The 27,983-nt window shown below is 37.7% G+C and overlaps 1 protein-coding gene and 1 pseudogene across 3 annotated transcripts in view; one reads left to right on the top strand and one right to left on the bottom strand.

Moving 5' to 3' along the window:
* Positions 1-27,983, top strand: part of VAV3 (vav guanine nucleotide exchange factor 3) — a 427,744-nt gene that overhangs the window by 359,290 nt on the left and 40,471 nt on the right. For all 3 annotated transcript variants that reach the window (XR_008380216.1, XM_053591975.1, XM_053591974.1), the window contains exons 20-21: positions 3,095-3,231; positions 25,048-25,113. Coding sequence is in view for 2 of the 3 variants with exons in the window: in XM_053591975.1 (XP_053447950.1) it covers positions 3,095-3,231; positions 25,048-25,113 (203 nt within the window). In the remaining variant the exon portion in view is untranslated. The remainder of the gene's footprint in view (positions 1-3,094; positions 3,232-25,047; positions 25,114-27,983) is intronic.
* Positions 10,548-10,869, bottom strand: LOC128586422 (eukaryotic translation initiation factor 1-like; annotated as a pseudogene).

Genomic DNA, 27,983 nt, shown 5'->3' with positions numbered 1-27,983 from the left:
ATATGAGCATCTGTAAATCTAATTTATTCTCTGTTCTCAATCTCATTTGTGAAGTGCGATGCCCGCTGTGGCGGTAGATTGTGTTAAGAATTATATTGATGGGTGCGCGCTGACATGAAGCTTCACCCATTCTCTTACATTAATTGCTTTTAGAAAAAAAAAAATCTATGAGTTAATGTGATTATGTTTTCCTCCTTGGCAATGTTATCGTGCTCTTTTTTTGTAAAAGGAGGGAATATAAAAGGGCCTTTTAGAAAGACACCATTCATCCCATCAGTATTATTTATAGAACACCCAGCATAGGCTAGCATCAGTATACAGGGGCAAAGTGTCAGGATTCATCCTGTCCTGCTACCTTCGTTTCATTCCTTTGCTCTCTTCATCTCTGTAGCCCTGTAACCTTGACAACAGATAATGTTGAAATCAGAAATAGATAGCAAAGATCACCCTAACACATGACAGAAAAATATATAAATTTTGTTATATCATAGAGCCAACTCATTCCATGCACACACACACACTCAGATGATCAAATAAACTCTGTACTTTGCAAGCTGGTTATGGCTGACTTGAGGCTAATTGCCATGTCCTATTGGCTATTTCCTGGCTGGGCTCAACTATAATTCTTGGCAAGAGTTATATATTTTTGCTTTAGGAGGGAGGTCAGCAACATACCTATGTTAGTGTGCTTCTCGATGAACTTTCCTAATGAAGCGCATATCCAAGAAGAGACTAATAGCAGAAAAGATAGAATAAGTGAAACAAGTAGGAATAAGTAGGACTATAAACGCACAGTCCATCATTCCCACTTTGCAGCACAGCAAAGCACATGTTCATATACGTACCCTTTTTAATTTTAAATGTTATATAATTTTCCCTGGCCATGTGTTATGGGCATTCCAGTCCATCTTTATAAAAAGATAGATGAGGGGTGGCGCCTGTGGCTCAAGGAGTAGGGTGCCGGTCCCATATGCCAGAGGTGGCCGGTTCAAATCTAGCCCCGGCCAAAAACCACACAAAAAAAAGGTAGATGAGGCAGCCTTGCCCCATGTAGACATCTTACCACCTTTTACGTAGCCCGGGTATGTCTGTGTTTTAGTGCCTTGTATCAATTTGGGTGGTGAAATGTCATCAAAGTTATTATTTTTTTTTCCCTAAACACTCCATGAATTTTCAACCATGTCTTCTTGAGAACAGCTAACTTGGGCGTGTTGGCAAGAAAAGAACTGCCGTTCCCATCCTTGCCGTGTGACACTGCTCACTTTCACCCCCGTGGCTCTTGGCAACAGACAACTGCAGCAAAGACCGGGGCTCACGACTGCCCCCAGTATTTGAAGCCACATCAGCTCCTTCAAGTTTAAAAACTCCTTTTCCTTGACTTTAGCCTCTACTTAAAAATTGTCACAAAAACCAAACACTCAAGGAGTTTACCAAATGAGATGCTTTTCTTGTCCTAGAAATGCTTCATAAAATGGAGGCTGACTACACTTCTGATGCCCAAATGTGGAATACCTGTCATGCAAACTAGACTTTATCTTAGAAATTCAACTTTAGACTGCATCCTCTTCCACGCATGGAACGTCTAAACCAGTTATGGTGTGTAAGGAATGTTCAGCTTTCATTGTAAAATTAACCACAGCAACTTCATAGAAGGTGTAAAATTGCCTCCCTCTATACTGAAGGCATTTACAGGTGTGTTGAGAACAAGTCTGATAAACATTTCAGCAAGAAGAGTTCTCCTGGAATGTTGTTTTTGGGGAAGGCAATGAAGTCTGCTGTTTGTGTTAGGGTGCCACCTCAGAACATCTGGTAGGGAGATGCTCCCCAAGGATGTGAGATGAATGTCATCCCTCCAGGGCTTCTCTGGCACTAGAGGCAAAGGGGAGATGTAGCAACTCCCGACACGCCTTGGCAATCACACCAGTTAAACTGGGGCACAGGGTACAGTGTTTTTCAGCCCTCGGCCTTCTGATTGACTGTATGGATCAGAAAGTGTTGACTCATACTTTTCAATTCTGTTTCATTTGTAGCTACCCTTGTGTTCCCCTCTCTGAGGCAGTTGTTGCAAAGGATTTTGGTGACTTTATTAAACTGATTGCAGGAGCAGGTCATGTAGCTTTTGAGATTTTTTTCTCGGTAACTTGGACATCGAAAACAGAATGACAGTCATTCATGCTTCTTTATGTGTTGAGTGTAACGTTTTCAGCCAGTTACAGCTTCACCATGGTTTGTTATTAGAACAAAAAGTCCTGAAGTTTTATAAGCAGTGGCTTACGTGCCTAAATGGTAACACATGCCATGTTTATGAGTTATCTGTCTCTTATAGGAAGCAGCTTCACCTCTAAATGAAAAAGTGACTGTGAGGTTGTCCACAGTGAGCGCTATTGGTGCAATTAGGCCCGTGTGCAATTGAAACTGCTGTTCTCAAAAATGAAATATTGAACTGGAGTCTGCATTGTTCATTCAGAGAGATACAAAGAGAAAGGATGGATCTGTATTTCAAATATTGTTGATGCTATTGGCTTGGACACGTCCTCTTTAATGGGTCTGTTTTGCAAGCCTGAATTTGAGCCTGAAGAGTTTCTCCATATAAATGTCTTAAGTATTGCAGTGGCACATCCATCACCTTTTTGCTTTTGAATTACAAAGATAACCTTAAGATATGAGCCTTATACGGGGCCATGTGATACATACACAGAAAGGGTGAGCCTCCTCGGTGATGAAATCAGCCAATGCCCAAGAGGAAAGTAATAGGCAGAAAGGATAGAGTTGATGAAAAAATTGATTCTTTTCCATTAAACCGTACGTGATGTGTTTTTTATGAAGCAGGCATCAGCTGCAAGAAAAATATTTTTCCAACAAAAAGGGAGATTGATGGTGAGGGATCAGGGGATAAATATGCGTCTTATTCTATTACCATCTTACATAATGAGAAAGTTGAAAAGCAGTCCTTTGTAGTTACTGTGAGTATTCACTTGAATTTGGTGGTATTAAAAATGTTTAATTTTAATAATGGCTCTTTTGTTTTAAAGTACATGCAAACTTCACATGTTATTATTTTCTCAATTCTAAAATAGACATTGCTTGTTTTCAGGTTTACCAAAGATGCAGGTCATTAGGAACTATTCTGGAACGCCACCCCCAGCTCTCCATGAAGGACCACCCTTACACATCCAGGCAGGGGATACGGTGGAACTTCTGAGAGGAGACGCGCACAGCCTGTTTTGGCAGGTACTATCCAAATTATAATTTGTCATATTTAATGGATGATTTATTACCGCTTAAAGAATAAAACTCTGGGTTTTAGAAACTGATTGCATGCTTTCAGCTTCAGGAATTTCACATGATATGAGAGGAACTATTTTATTAACCTTCCCCGTATTTACCAATGCCAAAGTGACAGTGAGCATTAGAACACTAGAGAAAAATAGCATCAGTGCTGTGGGTCATAATTATCATTTTTATTAAAAAATTTCATACTCTTTCAGAGCATTTTTTTTCCCAACCCTAGGACCTATGGGCATGACCTAATTTGCATGGCTTTAATACATTAACAGTTCATGTGTGGGGGGTGGAGGAACTACCTGGTTAGCTTGCCAGTGGCCATGTTTGCCCAGGCATGAATTTTTGCCTGCCCATAGTAATACCTGACATTCTTAGTGGGTCTCTGGGCATTATTCACATAATATATGAAATGTGACGAGTAAATGAGCATGTTCGTGCTTGCTGGTGATAAAATCTCTCTTGGCCAGTAGGCCTATATTTGGTTCAAGTATTGTGTTAACTGGGGTATCATGTTCAGATTCGACAAAGCTTATGGCAGAACACAGCTGTTCATTAAATTATTTTTTGTTTCATGAGTAAGTTGGAAACATTTCCCAACAGAGTTGAAGAAAGCACTTATTAAAAACCTATCATGCACTGAGGGAAAAGAGAGAAATAGAAAGATTAGCACATGAGTGAAATTTTGTTAGCAGACAAAGAGAAAGCAGAGGGGCACCATTGGACCATAATCCATTGTGCACGGAAGGAAGTGATAGCTGTTTTATTTGCTTACATCTATTTTATTTTCCACCATTTTGTTACATAAGACTTCCCCTCCAACGAACATTTATCGCCAACTGCCACTTCAATTGCTATAACTAATTACTATTCTAAAGCTCTACCATTCTTTGTAAGTATCTTGTTCTTCTTGTCCACGGAAAAGAAGCCATACTCAGTGAAAGGATTTAAGGAGGTTTATTATGAGCCAAATTTGAGGACTATGATCCAGAGGCACACCCAAGAAGCCTTGAGCGTGTGGGGTTACAGTTTGGTTTTAGGGAGACAGGAATTACAAGTGAGGTCATAAATCAATATGTGGAAACATACATTGGTTTGACTCCAAAAGGTGGGACATCTAGAAGCGGAAGCTTATAGTTTCTAGGTGGTTTTAAAGATTCTTTAGCTTATAAATGGCTGCAAGCATTAGGCTCTGTCTGAAAGACCAGGAGTCAGTGAAAAGGAATGCTTAAGATAAAAGGTCTGTTAGTCGAAGACAAAGTACCAGACAGACTCAAGTGGTTTGTTATGCATATTGAAGACCTGTAGGTAGGTCCTGTATAGCCTTAGGGCTGTTAGTGAGTCACAGAGGACATCTCTAAGGGGAGGTGCAGGATGAGGCAGGTCTGATCTTTCTCATGGCCAGCAACTCAGGTTTAGGGATCTTCTTGGTCAAGAGGGAGTCCAGTCAGTCTGTTGCTGAGGGGACAGCTCTAATATTTTTAGTTCACACTCTCAAACCTCATTCTTTTCAGGTAAGGAGGAGAGAGAATAACAAACTTGAATTCTGTCAACACTTTAGTCAGTGCAATCTCCCATCTCTCAATCACAAAACATACCTGTATTTGTAGCCAGAAAGTTCTTCTTTGTCAAGACATATCTTTCTCCTTAGATTTTCTATCTCATAATCCAGGGGTATCCAACCTGTGGCCTGGGGGCCTACAGGGTTGCATGCAAATATTTTGAGAACTGTTTTGTCTATCTGTGGATAGCATGGAAAGTATGCATGGACCTTTTCTCTTGGTTGCTGATCAACTTTTCCGTTGTGTTTGTGTATTTAATGTGTGGGCCAAGACAACTCTTATTCTTCCAATGTGTGGCAGAAGAGAAAAAAGGTGCCAGGTATGGTGTCTCACGCCTGTAATCCTAGCACTCTGGGAGGCTGAGGCAGGTGGATTGTTTGAGCTCAGGAGTTCAAGATCAGCCTGAGCAAGAGCGAGACCTCATCTCTTAAAAAAAAACAAGTTGGACACCGTGGGATTCCATTAGCTGGCTCTTGACACCTAAATTTTCAGCTTTGTTCTCTCCACTGGGTCTTTTCCTATAGCATATAAATATACTCAAATGTGTACAACTCAACCTTTTGTCTGGTTACGTCAGGCTCCCTCACACACTCTCACTCATTTCTTCTCCCACACCCACGGATGAGCTTGTTGGGGAAATAGTTCAAGCTCACGTTCAGCCCCTCCATGTCCTCTTCATAATCCAGTCTGCTGTAGCAACTACTCCTTGGATCACTGGTAGTACCACTTGTTGAAAAATGATTTTAGAGATATGAAAAACTGTATATATTTGAAGTGTGCAATTTGATAAGTTTTAACAAATGCATATACAAGTGAAGCCATCACTGCAATCAAGATAATAAACAATCCATCAGCCCTAAAACTTTTGTGCCCCTTGGAATCCCTCCTTTATGACCCTGCCCATTGCCTGGCTCTCCTGCCACCAATCCTTAGGTAACCAATGTTCTGCTTTCAGACTATAGAAGAGTTTGTACTGTCTAGAATTTTATGTTATATTTCATATACTATGTGATATGATAATATCTATCATATATGATATAATTATGTAATAACTATAATAATACATTTTATATATTATTTTTTAAGTGGCTTCTTTCACATGGCATCATTATCTTGAGATTCAACTATGTTCCTGTATTTAATAATAGTTCTTTCTTTTTTTCTTTTTTTTGCTTATCATTTCATGTGTGAATTTAGCACCATTTGTTTATCTGTTAACCTGTTGATGGACATTCAAGTTGTTACTAGTTCTGGGCTATTACAAATAAAGCTTCTATGAGCATTCATGTATAATTCTTCGTATGGACATAATGCTTTCATTTTTCTTGGGTAAATATCATGAGGGGAATGGGTCAATCACATGTAAATAATATGTTTAAGTTTTTGAGAAATTACCAAGCTGCTTTTCAAAGTGACTGTACCTTGTTACATTTCTACAAGTTCTGTATGAGATTTCTAGGTGCTCCATGTCCTTGCCGACATTGGGCATAGTCACTCTTTAATTTTATGTATTCTGTCAGATACATAATGGTTCTCATTGTGGGTTTGATTTACATTTTTCTATTGACTAGCAATGATGAACATCTTTTTTTTTTTTTTTTCAATTTCGGATTAAAGAACCTAGTTTGCTTTCGTAAGGTAGAAGTCCAAGTTGTCGTAATGTTGAACATCTTTTAATGTGCCTATTTCCCAGCCATATACCTTTACTGATGAAGTGCTTATTCAAAATTTTTTGAGAGCTTCTTATATATTTTAAGTACCAGTCCTTTATAGAATATATTATTTCCATATATTTTTTCCTAATCTTTGGCTTGTGTTTTTTAATTTCTTAGTAATGTTATTTATAGAACAGATGTTTTTACTTTTGACATAGTCCAATTTACTTTGGTTAATTTGTTCTTTTATGGGGCAGCGCCTGTGGCTCAAGGAGTAGGGTGCTGGTCCCATATGCCAGAGGTGGTGGGTTCAAACCCAGCCCTGGCCAAAAAAAAAAAAAAGAAAACCTTGTCTCAAAAAAAGAAAAGAAAGAATTTGTTCTTTTGTGGACCATGCTATGGGTCTAAAATATCTAAGAAATTGTTGCCTATCTCAGATTACATTCTCTTTTGTTTTCTTCTAGAAGTTTTATAGTTTTAGATTTTATACTTAGGCTTATGATTCATTTTGTCTTATTTTTGTATATGCTACTATTGGTGGATTTTTTCTGTATGTGAATGTCTAGGTGTTCCAGCAGCATTTGTTGAAAAGGCGACCATTTCTTCACTGGATTCCCTTGAACTTTTGTAGACAATGAGTTGTCTGCATATATGTATGCCTCTTTCTGGATTCTGTGTTTTGTTCTATTGATCTCTTTCTCTGACTTTATACTGATACAATGCTCTCTTGATTATTGCAACTAATAGAATTTAAGTCAGATAATGTTATTCCTCCAAATTTGTTCTTTTTTTTTTTCAAAGATGTTTTGGATATTGTTGGTCCTTTTCACTTCATATGAATTTTGGAATCATTTTGTCAATATTGCCAATAAAAACCTTCTGAGATTTTGATTGGGATTTCATTGAATGATAGATCAATATGGGAGAATTGATATCCTAACAGTACTGAGCCAGTCTCCTGATCACTGAACACGCTGGCCTCTCCATTTATGTAGGTCTTTAATTTTTCAGTAGTGTTTTATAGCTGTCAGAGTTAAGGTCATACACATGCTTTGTAAAATTTATTTGTGCTTATTTCATATTTCATTTTGATGCTTGCCGGGGTCCTGCCCCAGAAGAAGGGTCCTTTAAGACCTATGGAACCAGCTGCAATCAACTGGGAGAAATGAAAGTAAGAGTGGTGAGAGATAAAGAGACACCCAGAATGAGTTTTCAAACGTGGGCAGAGGGACCACCGCTAGCCTGTGGGTCTTCAGTGAGTGGCCCTGAAAGCTTGTTCTGCTCAGCTTTTATTGAAGGATATTTTCTCATTTAGCTGAGAGGGTGAGCTGAGGAAGGGAGTAAAAACTTCAGTTTCTCTGTGTAAGCATGTTAGTTCTTATTCTGTCTATCATCATTAACTTTAAGGGCCTGGGCAGCCTTGAGAAATCTGGAACCTGAGCCTTGTGGGGGGCAGCCTCCTGTTTGTGGTCATGTGTACAGATCCCTTAGGGGAGGTTAGACCCCTTAGTTTCTCTGTGGAGCAGACATGGTGACATCAGTTCTCCTCCGAAGAATCAGTGGAAAAGAGGAATTTTCCCCTATCTCCACCTGGAAGCATTTCCCTCCAGGGTTGGGGTACAAGACCCCCTGCCCATATCTCAGGGCTCCAGCTTTTTTGATCCCTGCACTGGCCATTATCCAAATCCCCACAATGGGTATTTGCTTCTGGAAGGTTGTTGACTCTTGACTGGGCAGGGGTCGGCCTGGTTAATGTTCCTTCCTGGGCCTTGAATACAGCTTCTGCTACATCCATTGTTCTTCAGAGGCTTACAAACTCAGCACGGGTGTTTGCGGCTATATCCCTTATGGGCCAGGCTGCCAGTAAAAGCAGAAACTGCCCAGACAAGTAATTCAACTGTTATTTTAAAAGTAAGCTAGCTAAATTGTTTTTATTCTGCCTTCCTCAGCTTATTTCTCTGTTTTTCCTCTTTTTGGGGGGTGTTTTCCCTTGCCAAGAATGGGATCTTTGGTCCCCATTCTCCCTGCATTTGATATTGTTTTATTTTCTTGTAGTATCTTTATCTGGTGTAGGCAATAATGTAATGCTCAAAGAATGAATTGGGAACTATTCCCTTTTCTTCAGTTTTCTAAAAGAGTTTCATAGAACTGGCATTATTTCTTCCTGAAGTGTTTTGTTGAATTTATCCAGGAACTTATTTAAGCCTGGAGTTTCCTCAGAAGGAAAATTTTTTAAACTAAAAATTCCATTTATGTAATAAATGCAAGGCCATTCAGGTTATCTGTTTTATCTTGAGTGAAGTTCGTAGCTTTTGTGTTTTTCAAGGGATTTGTCCATTTTGTCTAAACTTTCAAATTTAATAGTATTAAGTTGCTCACAATATTTCTTCATTATCCTTTCGATATTTATAGGGTCTATAGTTCTTTCTCTCTCTCTCCTGATATTGGCAATATGTATTGTCTCTTTTTCTGGTCAGTCTGCCTAGATGGTTATGAATTTTATTGATCTCACAGAAACAGGTTTTGCTTTTATCAGTTGTATTGTTCATCCTTTTCTATATCTTTGATTTCTGCTCTGATCTTTATTACTTCTCTTTTGTGTTTAATGTTCTTTTCTTTTTTCTACATCGTGAAGGTAGGGTGTTTGCTTATTGATTTGAGTATTTTCCTTTTTTTTTTTTTTTCTAGTGTCAGTGATTAGTACTGTAAGTACTGATACATTTGCTGCCTTCCCACAAATTTTGGGATGCTGTATATTTTCATTTTCAGTCAGTTCAAAATACAGATAGTCCCTGACTTACAATGGTTTAACATAACAATTTTTTGATGTTATGATGGTAGGACAATGATATGCATCCAATAGAAACCATACCTGGAGTATCAACATGACTAATCTGTATTTCACTTTCAGCACAGTATTTAATTGATTACATGAACTATTCAGCACTTTGTTATAAAGCAGACATTGTGTTAGATGATTTTGCCCTTCTATAAGCTATTATTATATAAGTGTTCTGAGCATGTTTGGGCTAAATTAAGCTATGATGTTCAGTAGATTAAGTGTATTTAATGCATTTTCAACTTAGGATATTTTCAACCTACAATAGGTTTATCAGGACATAATCCCATCTTAAGTCAAAGGATACCTGCACTTTATAATTGCCCTCTGAATTTTTTTTGTATTGGTTATTTAGAAGTATATAAATTCATTTCCAAATATTTAGGGGTTTCTCAGACATATTTCTGGTCTTAATTTCTAATTTAATTTGATATTTTAAGAGAACATAGTTTTTTTGACTTGAATCACTTTAAATCTAGTAAGAATTATTTTATGTCCTAGAATATGACCTATCTTGATAAATGTTCTGTATTTACTTGAAAAGAATGTTTATGATTTTTTTTGGAGGTAGAATATTCTACAAATGTTAATTATGTCAAAGTAACAACAGTTTTGATCTAGTCACAACGAATGATGGCCTGACTATCCAATTCATTTGGCCTTCTGCAATTAAGTCTGAAACCTTTGGATATTCTGTTTCTTCCTCTAACTTGTCCTTTACATATTTTAGTCATTAAATCCTTATCATTTTATCTTCTAAATTGTTCACAATGCTTTTCTCCCTCTTCATCTCCTTGTCAGTTGTTTCTGCTCTTATCAATTGTTGCATAACATACGAGATCCTTCTTAACTGGTCCTCTCACGTCCAGAACTTTCTTAACACAACCATCCTCCACTCCACTGCAAAATTCAGATGCAATTACATAATCCCTTATTACAGTCTTACAGTCTTCATTTTTGCCATACAGAATTCACATTTCTTTTTCTTTTCTTTCCTTTTGTTTTTTGTTTTTTTTGTTGTGTTTTGTTTTTTGCATAGCTCTTTTCAGTTTATTACATGAAGGAGTTACACTAGACCAAGTTAAAAGCAGACCCCAAATGGTTACATTATACAAGCTGTGAAGTTTTTAAACTTGTGACAAGGGACCGAGGGGAAATTCTACTCCTTGCAAGGAAATCCTCACTTAAGCTTCAGTAAGCCACAAGCACTTAACTATGAACTTTCCGCTGATTGTCCTTTGCCAGTCCAGTCTCTATAAGGAACTGGTCACCCTGTAGCTGAATTACTTCTCTGTGTTCTGGATGCTGTAATCACAGTACCATTGCAGACAAATGTCATCTTAAACACCTCCACTAATTTCTTTTTATCATAATCATCGGCGATCCCTTGGATAGTGCTAAGGGTCTTCCTTCGGTTTCTCTGTTGAATTCTTATATGGATAGAATCCTCATGCCAGCAGGAAGCAGGTCGTCACCCTTTACTTGCATCAGCAAGGGAGTCCAAAGAGTGGAGGTTCTTGGAAGAGGACATACAATGTGATTGCTTTTCCTGTAGAAACGGCCTTCTCAAGGGGCAGTGGGAGAAGGTGAGTGAGAGGGACGGAACATTGGGAAGTGAGGGGCATGTAGGGAGAGGCTGCTGAGTTTGTGGCAGCTCAGTGACTCGGGCCCACAATTCACATCTCTTAGCCCACTGGAGGCATTTGTGAACTAAAGGACCTATATTGCATTCTCTGCCTTTCTTTCTTCAGATCTCACCATTCTCCCACTTGCTGTGTTCATTATCCCTCCCATGCAGTGGTGCCCACCGCTTTATGGCATTTCTGCCTCCAGGGAATCTTCGCTGCTTATTTATCCTGTTAACTGCTACCCCTATGCCCAGGCAGAAGTGGACAGAATTGCCTGTTATTTATTCCTCTCTTGTGATAAACAGCACCAACCACTAAAGTTCACTGGACATTTTCATGTGCAGGTAGAGTTCCAAGCATACTTTACCATTATTAGCACATGTAATACTAATGAAAATTCTATGAAACGAATTACTATTATCGTCCTCATTTGACAGATGAGCAAACTGAGGTACCCATGAGATTGAGTACCCTGACCTCGTTATAGTTAGTAACTTGGCAGAGCTGGGATTCAAACCTGAGAATTCTTGCAAAGTTAAAAAGCCCCCAGGTTCTTAACCACTATACTTTAACCACCATCAGGACATAATCCCATTTTAAGTCAAAGGATACCTGCACTTTATAATTGCCCTCTGAATTTTTTTGTATTGGTTATTTAGAAGTATATAAATTCATTTCCAAATATTTAGGGGTTTCTCAGACATATTTCTGGTCTTAATTTCTAATTTAATTTGATATTTTAAGAGAACATAGTTTTTTTGACTTGAATCACTTTAAATCTATTAAGAATTATTTTATGTCCTAGAATATGACCTATCTTGATGTGCCTAACTCACAGGCACGTTATTTATGTCAAAGGTCTTCTGTACTCTTAAACTTTATGCTTCTTAAGGACAGTGGAACGAGGCTGTGTGTCATATAAAATGGCAGCTGTCTTTATGCTAATTAAAGAAACTGGTTTCATGGGTTCCTTTACTATTAACAAATCTGTGACAGTATTTCAGTTTGGTGTAAGGTGATTTTTCTGCCTCCTTTGGTGTAGGCTGGGGGCGGAGCAGCTGTAAGGTCCAGAATGCCACTCTGCACAGAGTTGGCAGTAGGTGGAAACTCGCTGCGGCTGCCTGCCACTTTTTTTTTATTTATTTTTATTTTTATTAAACCATAGCTGTGTACATTAGTATGATCGTGGAGCACCATACACTTGGTTCATAGATCGTTTGACACATTTTCATCACATTAGTTAACATAGCTTTTGTAGCATTTTCTTAGTTATTTTGCTAAGACCTTCACATTCCACATTTACTAGGCTGCCTGCCACTTTGACCTCTTCAGCCACTCCTTGGTCTTACAGTAAGCGCTTACTCACCGGAGCGCCACTGCTGACACCGTAGCGGCTCCCAAGAGTGTGAAAGTGGAAGCTGGCAGGCTCCCTACGCCTGCGCCGCGCAGTTACTTTTGCGGCTCTCTATTGGTTAAAACGGGTTGTGGGCGGGCCCAGACGCCAAGGGGCGGGGCGTGTATACCACTGAACACCAAGAGGTGTGGTTCCCTGGAGGCTGCTGAATGACTGTGCAAGTGCATTGCAGACAGAAAATATTTTTTAAATGATCAGAGCAATTCTAAGAATAAACAAATTTTGTAAGCTGTTCCCAAGACACCAAAAGCCAATCAGTTTCTTGTAGTAGAGAAAGGAATAGGAAATAGCCCGGCCAAACACAAAAGTTGAAGACCGAGGTGCAGATGAGCGGTTCCCACACTGTGGTACGCTTGAGACTGCGCTGAAGATCTTGGGCACTGCTCGGTGTGTGCTTACGGACGATGAGCTTTATAGAGATAATTCTGGACTCATTTTCTAAGTCTTCTGTTCCTTTTCACTATTTCCGTTTGTTTTTTACTGATTCCTTAGATTTATAAAACCTAGTTGAGGAGTATCTTTTTTAAAAAATTCACATTTTTTCTATCTCGTTGGGTTTAGTAGGTGCTTTCAATTTTTTTCACAATGCTTTTCAGATTCATTATTTTATTTAATTCTCACAGTACACAGCACTGAAAGTAGGGCCACAACTCAAATTCTATGATAACCAGCCCATTACGCTCTTTTTACCACAGCATGCTGCCGCCTATGCTTTCTAGACAGAAAAAACAAACAAACAAAACCCCAAAAAACCCAAAATGACATTGTTGTCATTTCTTCTCAGCAGTCTGTAAACATGACCATCTTGTGCTATGGTACTATAATGTCTTTGGAGATGCTCAGAAGAATTGTAGCAGAAACAAGAACCTCTGGATGACAAAATATGTGTGTCATTTGTCTGTTGCAGGGGGTAGTGTGTCATGGTTAGGAACAAATAAGGCTGATGTCTGGAAAAGACAAAAACAATTAGCACATTTATTTCAGATCAGCAAGTGTGTATTGAGTGCCAAATTTGTGTTCACGACGCAGATACTGCTCACACTTCAATTATCAGATCTCGTCTTTAGAAGAACCATTACTGCCCTCGGCAGCTGGTGATAAGCTTGAATTTTCAGACGTGTTACAAGTGCATCTAGTGTTTCTGACACAGATGTAACATGAATCAGAATTGTCTTATGGATACCTCTAAGTCAGTCAAAGGATTTTTAGCTAACGAATGCTAGCTTTAGTGAAAGGAACAGTGGGTCCAAGTTATACATCTGCAGCCAAACAGCTGTAGAGCTTGGGCCAGGTCACTTAATCAGTATGCAGCTTAGTTTATGCAGATTTTACAAGAAGGGGCCTGGGCCAGACACGTACTCACAACCCTGGCTGAATCGCCTATGGGGGTAAGGGGTTTCGGAAGTTGCAGTGATGTCAACACACAGCCCAACCAGAGTTCAGGATATATTAATTATTGGTCTGGATTGACCCTGGGCATGATTAGTTTGAAACCCTAGGTAAAGCTTATGTGAGACATTGATTAGATGATCTAGTTGGTAAGATTCCATGCTAATTATGACTTTTAGACTCTTTATACTATTACCAAATAGTATGCCAATTAATATGTGGTAAATTGATAGCAAATCAACTTATTAAGCATAGCTGCAAAAGAAGGTGTTACAATGAACTCATTACTTCGGCTGTGATAGTTACCAAATAAAAGATACATTTTCAAAGAGTTAACGTACAATAAAAATATAGCATTTGCCACAAACATTGTACTGAACTTGATATGATTGTTTTCTCTAATTTAAAAAGCACTTCGGATCTTCCCTTGTCCCAAGGCTATCATGATTAGGCAAGGTTGGGTTTCACAGACTGCACACATGGAAGGGATATGTGGGAAACTGGGCTGAATCTGCACTTACTCAAAGGCATGAACTTCAAAAATTCTAACAAAAGTCTTTCTGCCTTGTTGGCTCTAAATGTGTGAATCAAGGACTGGTTGATCCTTTGAAGTGAGGTATGTCTCTTGGCCTGTTTGCAGTGGCTCTGTGTGTGTTAATTCGCCAATTTTCATGTTCTAAGAAGACGCATACTTTATGGTTTTGTGTCCTAAAAGATGTGACCCATCCACTGAGGATTTTTTAATTGCTTTTGAGAACATAGTTTCTAAGTACCTCTTTTTGGTCTTTATCCAGTCTCCTTTGGGACATAATTAGCACCAGAGAAGCAAGTTAAGTGTTTTCCTTTTTTTTTTTTTTTGCTAGAATTTAGCAAATGATAGCTTATTTTGCTGAGTGTTATTTACTGACTCTGCCACTTATTAGCCCTGTGACCTTGAACAGATTACTTACTCTGTGGGCTAAAGTTTTATCATCTATAAAGTGGGAGGAACAATAATCACTGATTAGAGAATAAAATCATTTACAAAGGAGTTCTAGCACAGAAAGTAGCTCTTACTCATCTACACTTATAAAGTGCCTGTTGTGTGTCTGACTCTGTATTGGGAGAACCAGAAACAAGATGATGAGTTTATGACCTTGTGGCCTCCATGATCTAAGGAATGATTAGAGTTCAGGATAGGTAATATACCTTGTTTCCATTTTGAGTTTTCTATAAAGGGGTTTTGTAAATCGTGTTGTTACAAATATATCTAGAGTTAAACCTATAGATCAAAATATAGAAAATTTCCTGCTAGGTTACAATGGCTTTGTATTTGAATTTCAAAAATATCTTTTGTACTGACTAGGTGCTTTGGCGCATCTTAAAATTTTCAGGAAGTCATGCTTTCTAAACTGTTTTCTCCGGTGAGTAACTTCACTCCTCAGTGTGGAAAGTCAGATGTTAGAGTCGACTCTCACGTTTCCTACATATTTTATGTCCAGAGAATGCAAATTATCCTCTGCTGTATATCGGGACTTTCTTTCTTTGGTTAGCTATTAATCTCGTCTGCGTTGTTATTATATAACGACAGTAATTTCTAACGCTATTGAATGAGTAGGCTATCTGCATTTTCATTATAACTTTTTTCAAACAATGAATTATCAGTTGAGCTGTTCAATCTTTGCATTGAAGGGATTCATTTGGGCAGCTTTTTTTCTTTTCTTCTTTGTCATCTTCTTTTTTCCTTTCTCTTTCCTTGAAAGCTCTGCAAAATTGCCTTCAAGCGAAATGAATATAAAATAGGAAATCGGCCATTTAGGGTACATTTCCTAGAGCAGGTGTGAGACACAGTGTTACTGAATGTGACAACATACAGGACAGTTGCGATCATGTCCTCCGAATGATGATGGTAAACCTGGTGCTTTTAAGTCTTTGTTGAAGCATGAGATAATAAAGGCTTAGTAACCACTGAACACATTCTTCATGCTGGAAGGGATGGTTCATCTTAGAAAATTTTATTTTCCCAAGAAGGACATAATTATGTAATGCTTATCAGAGCAAGAGAGAGGGCAAGAGAGAGAAACAGGCAAATGTTAAATTAAGCCATGCCATCTATGGTTTCTAATATAATAAAGTGCTTTATATGTGCTCTCTTCTTAGACTAAAGTTTGTGAAACAGTGAGGATCCTGCGTATTATATCATGGGGTTTTATTTGCTCCCTTGTCATTTGTGAATACCCAAATGTTCCACTGGGAGAATTTTGTAAGCTAATTGGAACCAAAAGGCAATTATAAGTAGTAGAACTGTAATCAGTGCCAAAAATAATATATATTTTTATCCACAATGAAAGTTAAATAACCTAGAAAATAGTTGTGATACTTCACACTTACAAATCATGCATCTATGTGATCTTTATTCTAAGGAGTGAAAATGTTTTACACACATTTAGATTAATTCTCAAGGATCTCCATAAAGAGGATAAACGTTATCCTCATTTAGAACTGTGGTTTTAAAGGGCCACAGATGTATCACTGGTCTGTGGGATGGTGGTTGTAGAATTAAAACTAGAGTCTCTTCCAGCTTTAGTTCTAAATGTTAGACCATCTTACCTTTGTTTTAGGAGGGCTGTTTAATGTTTTCTTAGATACCTCTCATGAAAACACACTTTTTATGAGAGGAATCTTGTCCTTTTTTGGTTGAAAAATCAGGAAATGAAACATTCCTTTATGCCTAAGCTTTTGATTTTCAGAATTAAAAAATCCCTTGGAGAAAGTATGACACAGGAAAGAATGAAAAGAAAATAAGTTGAACTTAGAATTTGGGAAATCACGAGGAAGCAAGGATTCCTAGTCACACGGGGTGTAGAGGCAGGAACCCCAGAGGGTGGTGGCTCTTGCCTTGGCCAAGAGCAACAAGGTGTTGGGTTTCCCACTGTCACCGTCTCTTCCATCAAGTCACACTGGTGTAGATGTGCAGAAGTTGCCCCTTGTTTTACTTTACCTTGTCAAGGATTTTTACTTCCTGTAGGACTGCTATGGACTTGCTATGTTTGATGTTCAAACACACAGTCACACAATCAAGCTTTTTTTTTTTTTTATGTGTTTTCTTCATTTTAAGCTTAATAAAAATGAAATGTTCAACTGAGGAGACCTCTTTCCTGGGAGGCCTATTTCCTCAAACTTCCAGGCGTTGGTGTACATTTTACCCTCTGCCTAGACCTTCCCTTTTACCCCCATTCTCTTCGCTAAATTCTTCTTTATCATCAAGTCACAATACTAGGGTCACCTTCTCTGGAGCCTTTTCTGAACCAAAAGGCTTCTATAACAGCACCTACCAGACATTATCTTAAGCTTCTGTCCATTCTCTTCCTGCCTGGTTAGAATACTTCAGAAACATAAAAACTATGGCTTATATCTCTTTCTCTCCAGTGCCTAGAATAAAATATGCATTCAGTCCGTAGGTCTAGAATGTTTGGAGATGCTCTTTTTATAATGGTTATTTTTAAGTTTTCAAATAGTTCATTAAATCGATGTTTGATTTGATGTTTGAAAGACCATTAAAATATTCATGTTGTCAAATTCAAATGTGTTCTTCTTCTCTCAGAATGGTCTTAAAACTATTTAAAGTTGTGTCCTCAACTTCTTCATCTGTAAAATGGGGATTTTAATTCTTAAATGACTCACTTCTGTGGGTTGTGAGACTCAAAGGAAGTAAAATTGAAAAGGAGAAAACGTGTGCTTCCCTGTAATCCCTAACGATTTTGTAAGGTATGCTTTTATTTTCCCCAAGGGTGAAAGTCATTATCTGCTTTTTAAAGTTTCATCTTCTCCATATTTCATGTGAAGAATCCCAGTGAATTGTCTCAGAGAAGACAATTTTCCCTTCCCAATTCTTGTGCCTACTTGTTGAAATTTCTTTAGCGATTAAACTTTGTATTTCATAATTAAACATAAAAGTGCAAGTGATAAATTCTGTAGAGAATGGTTGAGTTAAATAAACAGCATGGAAAAAATCATGAGCCCTTTTCTCAGAATAGGCTTGGATGAGGAGGACCTGGGTATCCCAGGGAGAGTGAGGGAGAGGAAGAAGGAAATGGAGAGAGAAGGATTTACAGAAAACCAACTTTGTGCGGGTGTATGAGCGAGGATTGAGTGACCCGTATGATAATAAATAACTTGACCCAGAAATCCTCCAAGGGTTGATGAAGAGGGATACAGCAGAGTGGAGTTAGTAGATCTTTCCTCCCAAAAATTCTCCCTGCAACTTTAGAAGTCAGTCACTTTGAGAGATTTTTTTTCATTGCCCCCGATTAAAAGGAGATTTCTAATTTTTTCTAGACCAAACAAGAATGTTAGCTCCAATAGAAGTCTCTAAAACTATTAATGGTTTTCCTTCTTCATCTAAAATCCCAGTGTTAATCTGTTTCAGAGGCAAATAAGAACATTAAAGAAATGTTAAAGAAGAATCCTATCTCCTTTGTTGAGAAGACTGATTCCTGACAACAGAAGACTCATTGCTTTCGGTTATAAACCAGAGTAAACATCTCTGGAAATTGTTAAATGTTTTTCTCAATTCAGATTTCTACACCAAGGGCATTTCTTCCTGAAGTCCAAAGCTTGATTTTTATCATGGACACCTTTGTAGGCAGTGTTAAAGCTTAGTTTTCAGACCTTCCTCAGTTCATCTTGGTTTTTCTTCTAAATTGACTGTCACTACTGATGTATCCAGAAATACCCAACCCAACTGGAAGAATAAGCGTTGTCTTGGGCAGCACAGTAAATACACAAACATTAAGGAAAGCTGATAAGCAAAAAGAAAAGGTACCTGTGTACTTTTTGTGATATCTGAAACCACAGATAAGCAAAAAAAAAATTCTTGCAAAATCAGTATGCAGCCTGCAGGTTGGACACCCCCGAACCCATCCATTCTGTAAAATCAGGGTAAGCCAAGGCAGAATTGAAATTGTGGCTGTAGGGATGAAACGGTGTATGAAAAACATAGAGGCTTAGTTGGTGTTACTATTATATATCCTGTAATCATGAGACCTGTATTTTGACAGATGTTTACCTCTAAATATTGAGTTAAATCAGGGTCCCTAATTACAGGAAAGGAGAAAAAGGCTGAGTGTGACTGTAATAGAACAAAGGAGGCCTGGGAGAGATGATTATAGAAGATAATAGACTAGTAAAAGCCTGCAAGAGATGTTTTCCCTGGGTGCTTGTCAACTGGCTTTGATTGAAGAGATCATAAACTGAGTTTGCAGGAATGTTACCAAGTGTACAGACTTTGTCGTGGGAATTGGCAAACCTTTTGACAAAGAGGGTGAGGTCCTAAATTGTTAACTCTGACTCCTAATGGAGAACAGTTCTTTCTTATACTTTCCAATGTTTGGGATAGGGCAAAATTCAGGTTATAATGTACTTAGACCAGGACACTGCCATCTATTAAAGTTCAGCCAGTGACGTATGACCTCTTTTTGTTTATTTGTTTTTCTGAAGCATAAGAACAATGTGAACATTATAGGAGAAAAGTTCTGAGAAATTATGTCAAGGTCCTTTCTCTTCTGTTGTTTTCATTACCATATAAGCTACATTCTGTCATAATTACTAGGAGTTTGTGTCTATCTCAGGGTATTTCAGTGGGCCATCAAGCTAGAGTTACCCTGATCTATTGATTTGATACCACAGATATATGATTTATCAAATAATAACATGTTGAATTTTAATTATTTGTGATAATCTGAATTCCTGAAGAATGAGTAAATGAATGTGATTCCTAACAAGTCAATCCTATATATTTTGGAAAATAAATGACTCCACAGAGTTAAAACGGAAGTCATTAAGCAGCTACAGTGTCCTTATAGTCTATAAATAAATGCTATCATCTTAAATTGCTGACACAAACAATTCTTAATTAAGAATTTGTGGATCAAATGTGTTTTGGCACCATAGTTGAAGTCCTATAGGAACTTAGGAATAGTACTTATGTAATCAAAGAACTTTGATGATAGCAGTGGGTCAATTAAATGGCCTGGTCAAGACAGAAGGCCAGCAGTAAAACACTAGGCTCCTGGTCCCCTAACCATATCTCATTGTTACCTCATTGGCTTTTTATGATCTAAAATTCCACAAAAATCTATGAAAATACTCAAAACAAAATCTCATTAAGGAATTGACACTATCTGAAAAAGATCCCTTGAAGACAGTGGCTATATCAATTTATTTTTAGTCTCTTAATACCCAGCACAGTGCTTTGTACCTATTATCAAGTTAATAAACTTTTCCTTAAGGCAATAATTGTGTTTTTGGTAAACAAAATAGGAACATTAAGAATGCCTGATGCTGTCATGAGTACTCAATGTGTATAGTGCTATAGAATACTTCCTCTGTGATTAAAGTATCACAAATGATAAAACATTTGTTGTCTGCTGGTATTAGAAAAACAAATTACTAGGCAGGGATGGTGGCTCATGCCTGTAATCCTAGCACTTTGGGAGGCTGAGGCGGGTGGATTGCTTGAGCTCAGGAATTCATGACCAGCCTGAGCAAAAGTGAGACCCCCATCTCTACAAAAACTAGAAAAACTAGCTGGGTGATCTGGCAGGCACCTTTTGTCCCAGCTGTTTGGGAGGCTGAAACAAGAGGATCGCTTGAGCCCAAGAGTTTGAGGTTGCTGTGAGCTATGATACCACAGCACTCAACCCCAAGGCTACTAGGTGAGACTCTGTCTAAAAAAAAAAAAAGGAATTCTTGTGTACTTTTGTTAGCCTGGAGTTTTGGGGAGTTACAAGTTACATATCTGGCTTCTCCCCAAGTAGGACTTTTTCCAAGATGTGGTAGAATCTTCTTTCCAGATTTGCTATTGAGTGATAATTTAGGATTTGGCTCACCTACACACAGATTGGTTTTTGCTTGTGGAATTTTTTTTTCCCTATCATCAAAGGTATGCTCTTGTTTTTACTTCACCAGAAAAACAGTCAAGAGATTATGGTTTAGGATTGCATCATGTACAACATTTCACCCAGTGGGACTTGTGAGAAAAAGCCTTAAGGTCACATCATCAGAAGTTCTCTTTTTTCTGGAGAAATACAGAAACCTCACCAAATACCTTTTTTAATAACAAGAAAAATATTCCATAAAGTCTCATTCTACTATTATATTCATCTTACATCTAATAAGCATAGAAATATAGCTTATGGGTTTTAGTGGGTTTTTTCCTCAGTGTACATTTCACAACTTTCCACTTTTAAAGAGTTTTTGACACTTCCATCTGCTAAAGTTTCAGAGACATGGTAAACACAATTTTGTGTGAATTGGAAAAACTATCAAATATAATCGAGTCCTTTGTCATATATTTGATGACTTGATTCAATTATATGTAAACCCATACAAATTGAAAGTAAATTTAATTTCAGAGAATCTAGACCAAGGTGTAAGTTTTTAGAGTTATTCAGAATTATAAACCTATGAAAGCCACTTAACAACAAGTGAACTGTACTAGATATATGGAAGTTTCTCACAGTCTTTTGAAAAAAATCTCATGAGATTTACTGTTATACATTGGGAAAAAGTTAAAGAGCTTGTCCTCTTTTGACTTAGAAGTAACAAAAGGGTATGATTTTTCTCCTTGTTCTTTTGTATGCACAAATAGTGTGGGATTCATTATAATGACCCTTCAGTGTAACCATACACAATTATGTCGGACAAGATTTCGAGGTGTTCACTGGCAGGAAATGTGTCTCTTATAAGACTGGGAAATTAACAGGGAAAGAATCTACTTGCAAGAAAGCATTTGAGTAAAGAAACGCACTATCTGGACTATATCATTTTCTGTTCAGGTGAAAGTGATACGAGAATCTATGTTCTTTGTGGCTTAGCAAATTTACCTAAATATAAGGAGAGTGGGCTTATAAAAGGAGTAAGCCTTTCTATTTAAATAACATATGAATGAGCCAACTAAAGAGAGTATTTAGAAATAAAGGAATTGTGAATAATCTAAGAGCCATATTGTGGATAAAATAGAAAAGAAGTGCTGAGCCTTTGCGGAGTGCTTTCACACAAGTGAATTCTTTGATCCTGTAACAGCCTGGTGAGGTAAATGTGGCCGATCTTGTCATCATCTTTGGTTAACCATTGAGACTTGTCTAAGGTTGCACAGCTTTTTATAGCAGAGCTTGGAATAGAATGAGCTCTTCTGATGCCACATCCCTATACTACGGACTTTCTGTGTTTTTCAAGAGCCAGCTCTTACATATTTCTCACTGAACATGAGAGTTACAGTTTGGCTGCATTTATGACTACAAATCACTCCTTACCAATGGCCAGTTTCCTACTGGGTCTTTTCCTAATCATCTCCCCCATTCCAGTCCTTTGGTTTCCTTTCATGTCCTCACAAACCTTATCAGAATAATTCTAAAAATAATGCTTGCTTTTATGTATCTATCTTTCTGTCCATTCATCCATCTAGCCACCCTCCCATCTGATCAATAAACTAATTTGTATCTTCAGTATATTCACCTGTATTCCTATAACTCATGGCAACACTGTATATCTTTCCCCACATACTCAAACTATATATTCTAACAGTGGGAAAGTGGCCGGGCAGAGTGACAGATGCTCTGGCCATTACCTGTGTGTGATAAATTGCTTATAATCTCTATAGCACCGTCGTGCATATGTTGAGAGTGTTCGGGGCCTTGTAACTTGGGAGAATTTCCAATCTTTCATAAATAACCATTAATCTGTCCCTTTTACATTCAGCTTTCCACATCTGTTTCAAATCGTTCAGAGCTATTCCAGGAGTGCATTAAAGCTCCAATCCAGGTAGTAGTAAGGGGATAAATGAACCACAGGGAAGAGACACTGTATTTTTCTTAAAGCAATTCTTTCTCCTTTTTACGAAGTTAGGAGCCAAGCAATTTATGATTAAGATTTTCGGAGGATATCCTCTGTCATTTTAAGGCATCCTTGTCTCTGGGTTTATAAATGAGGTTTTAGCTCTGGCATCCTGGCGTACAGTAATGTTTTTCTCTGTAGATTGTGACTGTCATTTCTGCCAGAAAAATCTAAAGTCATTTTAATTCATTATGATTCACCATGGATTCTTATTGAAGAAAAAATGAGGAATAGTTAAAAACCTAAGGTCAGTTAAGAAATAAATAAGTGCCTGTGTGTGCATTTATATTTGTGATGTTCAGGAATTCCAGAGAAAGCTGTCAATAATTTTAGTTTGATATATTTTGTGCAAGAAGCCACTGCTTTTTGGGGGGGGGGAACGCATTATTTTTATGAATTATAATTTAGTATTTTGCTTTGTGTCTGCTCTGATTTACTGAATAAAAATTATAAAGATGGGCCTTTTCTCACCAGATAGGCCACATAACCTACATTTATTTTCTCAGGTACTTTCCAAATCCAGTATTTTCATAAGAATGACCCAACCTGTACTGTTAGATTTACAAAAGTCCTATCACATCATACAGAGATGCCCTGCAGAATAAATGCATATAAAGAGAGTACTGTATGGGATATCGGGTGACACACAAGTGCGAAAGAGAAATGGTTTTAAGTTGACCTTGACAATGTTAAGGGACTCACAGAACTATCAGACAGGAGGATAACTAAAGGATGATTCCCTATCTCTGGAATTTGTAATAGGCATATAGAGAGTGACAAGCTGATTAAAATGCCCACATAGGACGGTCAAGAAGAAGGAAATTCAGTTACATGTCTCTCATCCAGGTTAGTAAAAAGCTCAGATAGATTATCACATAAAGTGCACTGTCTCAATGGCTTTGGAGGTGGCTTATTTCACAGTTACAGTCTGCAGATTTCACAGTTGAAGTCTGCAGTTCTATCTCTGCGTAGGAGATTGACAGCTGCTCCACCCATTAGTATTAATGAATTACCAACCTGCATCCCACACACATCCACCAAGAACCCAAGGCACCCCTCCTACACACTCCTTTGTTTTGAATCCTCCAAATGTGGTAGGATGGCTATTTCCTTAATAGGTGGAAATTATCGAATACAGCATGTATTATTTCCTTTAGCTAAAACTCACAGGAATTAGTGAGAAATCATAACTTTATTTATCTCATAAAGCTGGTTAAATTATCTTTTACCTCTTTGTCATCTAAGGAATGCCTATGACCATTAAGGACCCACACTGCTAGGGCATTTCGTGAAGGATAAGTCAATTCAGAAAGAGCGTGGCAGGCTGCTTAGTGACATTTTTTTCCCCTTCTGAAAGACCTCCAGCAGTGTCCTTGTAGTAAATTGAGAAAGAAATAAATGGTTTTCAATACGATGAAAACCCTCGTTATGTGGTTTACCCAGAACAGTTCAAATTTATACCTTTTGTCCTGGCACAGTTATTAATTACTTCTCCTTTACTCTCAAAATGTCCTAGTGTGGATAGAAAATTATGTGTTCACCCAGTTTTAGGGCATTTTCACGCCATTTTAGGGTATTTCTGACACAATCATGTTCCCTTCCCCTACTGTCTAGGATGATTTCCGTTCTCGTTTATGCCTTTTGTGGGGAACACTTGGTTCTACAAGGGAAGAAAGAAAAAAAAATTCTGTGCTGGCCCATACACCTTCATAAGTCAGAAAATTCATCATGCTTTCTTCTAATCCTTCATTCTTTGGATTCTCATTCCCTTCCTGTTTTGAGACATTTCATTCTCCAATACAATTCTTACATAAATGTCAGACAGGTCAAGGTGTTACTATATGGATACTTTCATATAGAAACAAGCAGCTCAATGCTTTTCTGTGCTTGTTTATATAAGAAAAGAAGCATAATGTAGAGTCATAGGTCACTGTATGATGGGGGTATGTTCAGAGAAGCTCATCATTGTGCAAACATCTTAGAGCATAGTTACACACACACAGATGGTACATCCTGCTACGCCCCTAGCCTGTTGGGTCTGGTCTGCTCTCCCAGGCTACACACCTGCAGGGCAGAGTACTGGACTGAGTGCCTGAAGCAGTTGTCACACAATGCTACCTGTTTTGTGTATCTAAACATGTCTAAACACAGGAAAGGCACAGCAAAAATATGGTATTAAACTCTTATGAGACCTCCACTGACCACATATAAAGTTTAACAAGAAAGTTGTCTCTTTTTCTTCTTCCTTTTCCGAGGTGTAAGAAGTTGATGGCCAGGCAGACCTGGTTACAATGCAGAAGTAACTCTGAGGGTCCTCAGTTACAGCACCACGTATCAGCATTGTGAAGTTTTCATCTGCAGTAAATTTGTTCTTAACTTTGGTATTTTTTTCCCCCTCACTTAGGGTAGAAATTTAGCATCTGGAAAGGTTGGATTTTTTCCAAGTGATGCTGTCAAGCCTTCTCCATGTGTAAGTACTAGTGTTTTGTTACTTTCTGGTTTTATTTTTGATATCATGTTTGCGTAAGACACTGTGAACGATTCTGTGTTTTTACTTTCTTGTTTTGGTTTTGAGATCATGATTAATTGTGTAAGAAGCAATGAAGGATTCTGGCCAGGTCACTCATTAATTTTATTAGTATTTATTAAATGGATTAGTAGTAAATGCATTGATATATTTGAGAGTGATCATATTTTTTCTAACGTCATTATGATTCCATTGTTAAAGGTATTTTTAAATGTTAAGGCAATATATGTAAAAAAGGGCGGTGCCTGTGGCTCAAGGAGTAGGGCGCCGGTCCCATATGCCGGAGGTGGCAGGTTCAAACCTAGCCCCAGCCAAAATAAAAAAAAAAAAAAGAAATTTATGTAAAAGGCAAATTTAACTCAGTAGAATTTACAAAATTAAGTTTTCTAAACTTTTTTTAGAATAAATAAACCAAGACTACAGATTAGATGCACTGTACAAGTTTCCTTTCTCCCACTGAGGTGAGAATGGTAGGTTCTGAGCTACTCCTACCCTGTTTTCTCGAAAATAAGACATCCTCCGAAAATAAGACCTACTTACAGGAAAGATAAGACGTCCCCTGAAAATAAGACCTAGCGCATCTTTGGGAGCACACCTTAAAATAAGACACTGTCTTATTTTCAGGGAAACAGGGTAATCACCCGTGTTACAGGGCAATATTATACTTCATCTAGTAGCTTTGAAAGCATGCTAGACTATGAAAAGCCTTCAAATTCTTCAGCCAAATCTCTAAATACATTTTCTATGCTTGCTGTGTCATTACTTTTATTAATATCATAGTGAAATTTCCTGAAAATATCAAACACAGATGAAAGGCCATAATCCAAAAATGAATATAACATAAAATATGCTCTCTGGTGCATTATGATATTGATAAATTTGTTTACAGTGACATGATTTTAAGCATCACAATTTGGTATTTAGGGTGGCTTCTGCCTCCAAACTTTTTAGGTTAAATTGACTTTGAAGTAAATTAAATTCCTTCACTAATAGGGTAAAGATGATTACCTGCAGAAAACAAAAACCTCTCCTTAAACTAACCTGGTTGCTATCTTCTAATACCCTGTTTCCCGAACATAAGATATCCTCCGAAAATAAGACCTACTCACAGGAAAGATAAGACGTCCCCTGAAAATAAGACCTAGCGCATCTTTGGGAGCACAACTTAATATAAGACACTGTCTTATTTTCGGGGAGATGGGGTAGTTCCTGAGTTTCTAAACTGGCTTTCTTTTAAATGTCATAAACATAAATGTCTGCCACCCTTGACTTCAGAATAAGTCAATAAGACCACACTCCACTCATGTGAGCTGAGTTTTTTCAAAAGCAAAGAAAATTTAAAAAACTGTTCTGCTGTTAGCTCTAAGGATCTAATGTCGCATTTTTAAATCTTAGATCATGTTATCTGGAAAGATTGTAGAAATCAGATACTCCTTTTATTAGATAAGCAAAAAATGAGTTTTGGGCTCGTTTGTCATTTTATGAATGAGATTCTGGCTTCCTGTCTGTAAAGCAGTCATGTTTAGATGTAAGCAGGTGGCAAGAGATTAAACATTCTAACATTAAGATGTTTGGGAACGTAAAGCCATCAAGTCATGAATATTGAACATTTCATATACCAAGTACTGTTTTCTGTTTACAGCCTCTTGGATACAGCATAAAATGAGCATTTGAGGTTTTCTGTTGACTGAAGGAATAAAGGAGTGAAAAAGCAAATGAAAGTCCTTAGCTGTATATAGACAAGAATGATAGATACAAATTAAATCAGTTTAGAGATGCATATTGAATGGTAGTTGGTGACCCAGTAAGTGACTAGAAGGAGAAATATGTTCAGAAGTTTTAAGATGACAAAAAGTTAGAGTACTGCATAGTTAGGGTAGATTCCAACTAAATGTGGTTGTTGTTATAGCTTACATTTAATGCGTAGCTATTACAATTTAATGCTTAGTGAAATTATAGGATTATTATTAATTGTAAGACAAGTCTAGTGAAGGGAAGTGGGAGGGAATAGATCGAAGGAGTTTGGAAATAGTGTTGCTTTTTGACCCTGGAATATATTGTTTATCAGAGTCATGCTAAGTATTCCATTCTGAACTTAAAAATTATTTTCCTGTATATCCTGTGCCTGTCTCCTCAAAAGTTTTGAGGTATTCTGCTAGAAAACAAAGAACTGAGAACACAGGATGTACATGAATGGGATGATTTCATTTTTAGTGATATGGTGACAGGAGACAAAGCCTGGAGCTGCAGCACAAGGCAAACTTGGGTATAGGTCTGATTTCAGGAGCCTTCGGTGATGAACTAGGGAAAAAAAATTCATCCCGCAGGCATTAGATCTGAGTTGGGTGGAAAAACACAAAGCATTCTCCCAAACCACCCAGACATAGGGCTGAAATTTATACCAGCCCTACGGCTAAAATAATCCGAACTAGAAATCTAGTTTAAAATGATTGTTCCCCCAATGAAAATACAGATCCTTTCTGTGTTGGAATCTATGCATAGTTCTCAAATAATTTTTACAGATAAAGTTCTAGGGAACAAAATCCACAATTTGGAATCATTCAATTCATGAAGAAACAAACCCCTCTGAACTAAGAGTAACAAAAACAAAATCAAGTAACAAAATAAAGAATTAGGCCTACAAAGACAGCAGATAATTAGAATTATTCGATACTAAATGCAAAATTTTATATTTACTATGATTGAAGAAATAAAAAAAGAGGATAAAGACTAAGAGGAGAATAAGACTAGCCAAATGTCTGGGTGTGTTTCAAAAGATTCAGATACAGTAATTGAAATGAAAGTCTTTCTGG

The sequence above is a fragment of the Nycticebus coucang genome, chromosome 5, assembly GCF_027406575.1.
Source record: "Nycticebus coucang isolate mNycCou1 chromosome 5, mNycCou1.pri, whole genome shotgun sequence".
NCBI lineage: Eukaryota > Metazoa > Chordata > Mammalia > Primates > Lorisidae > Nycticebus > Nycticebus coucang.
Note: the sequence above shows the minus strand (reverse complement) of the source record. Positions and strands in the feature narration are given on the sequence as shown.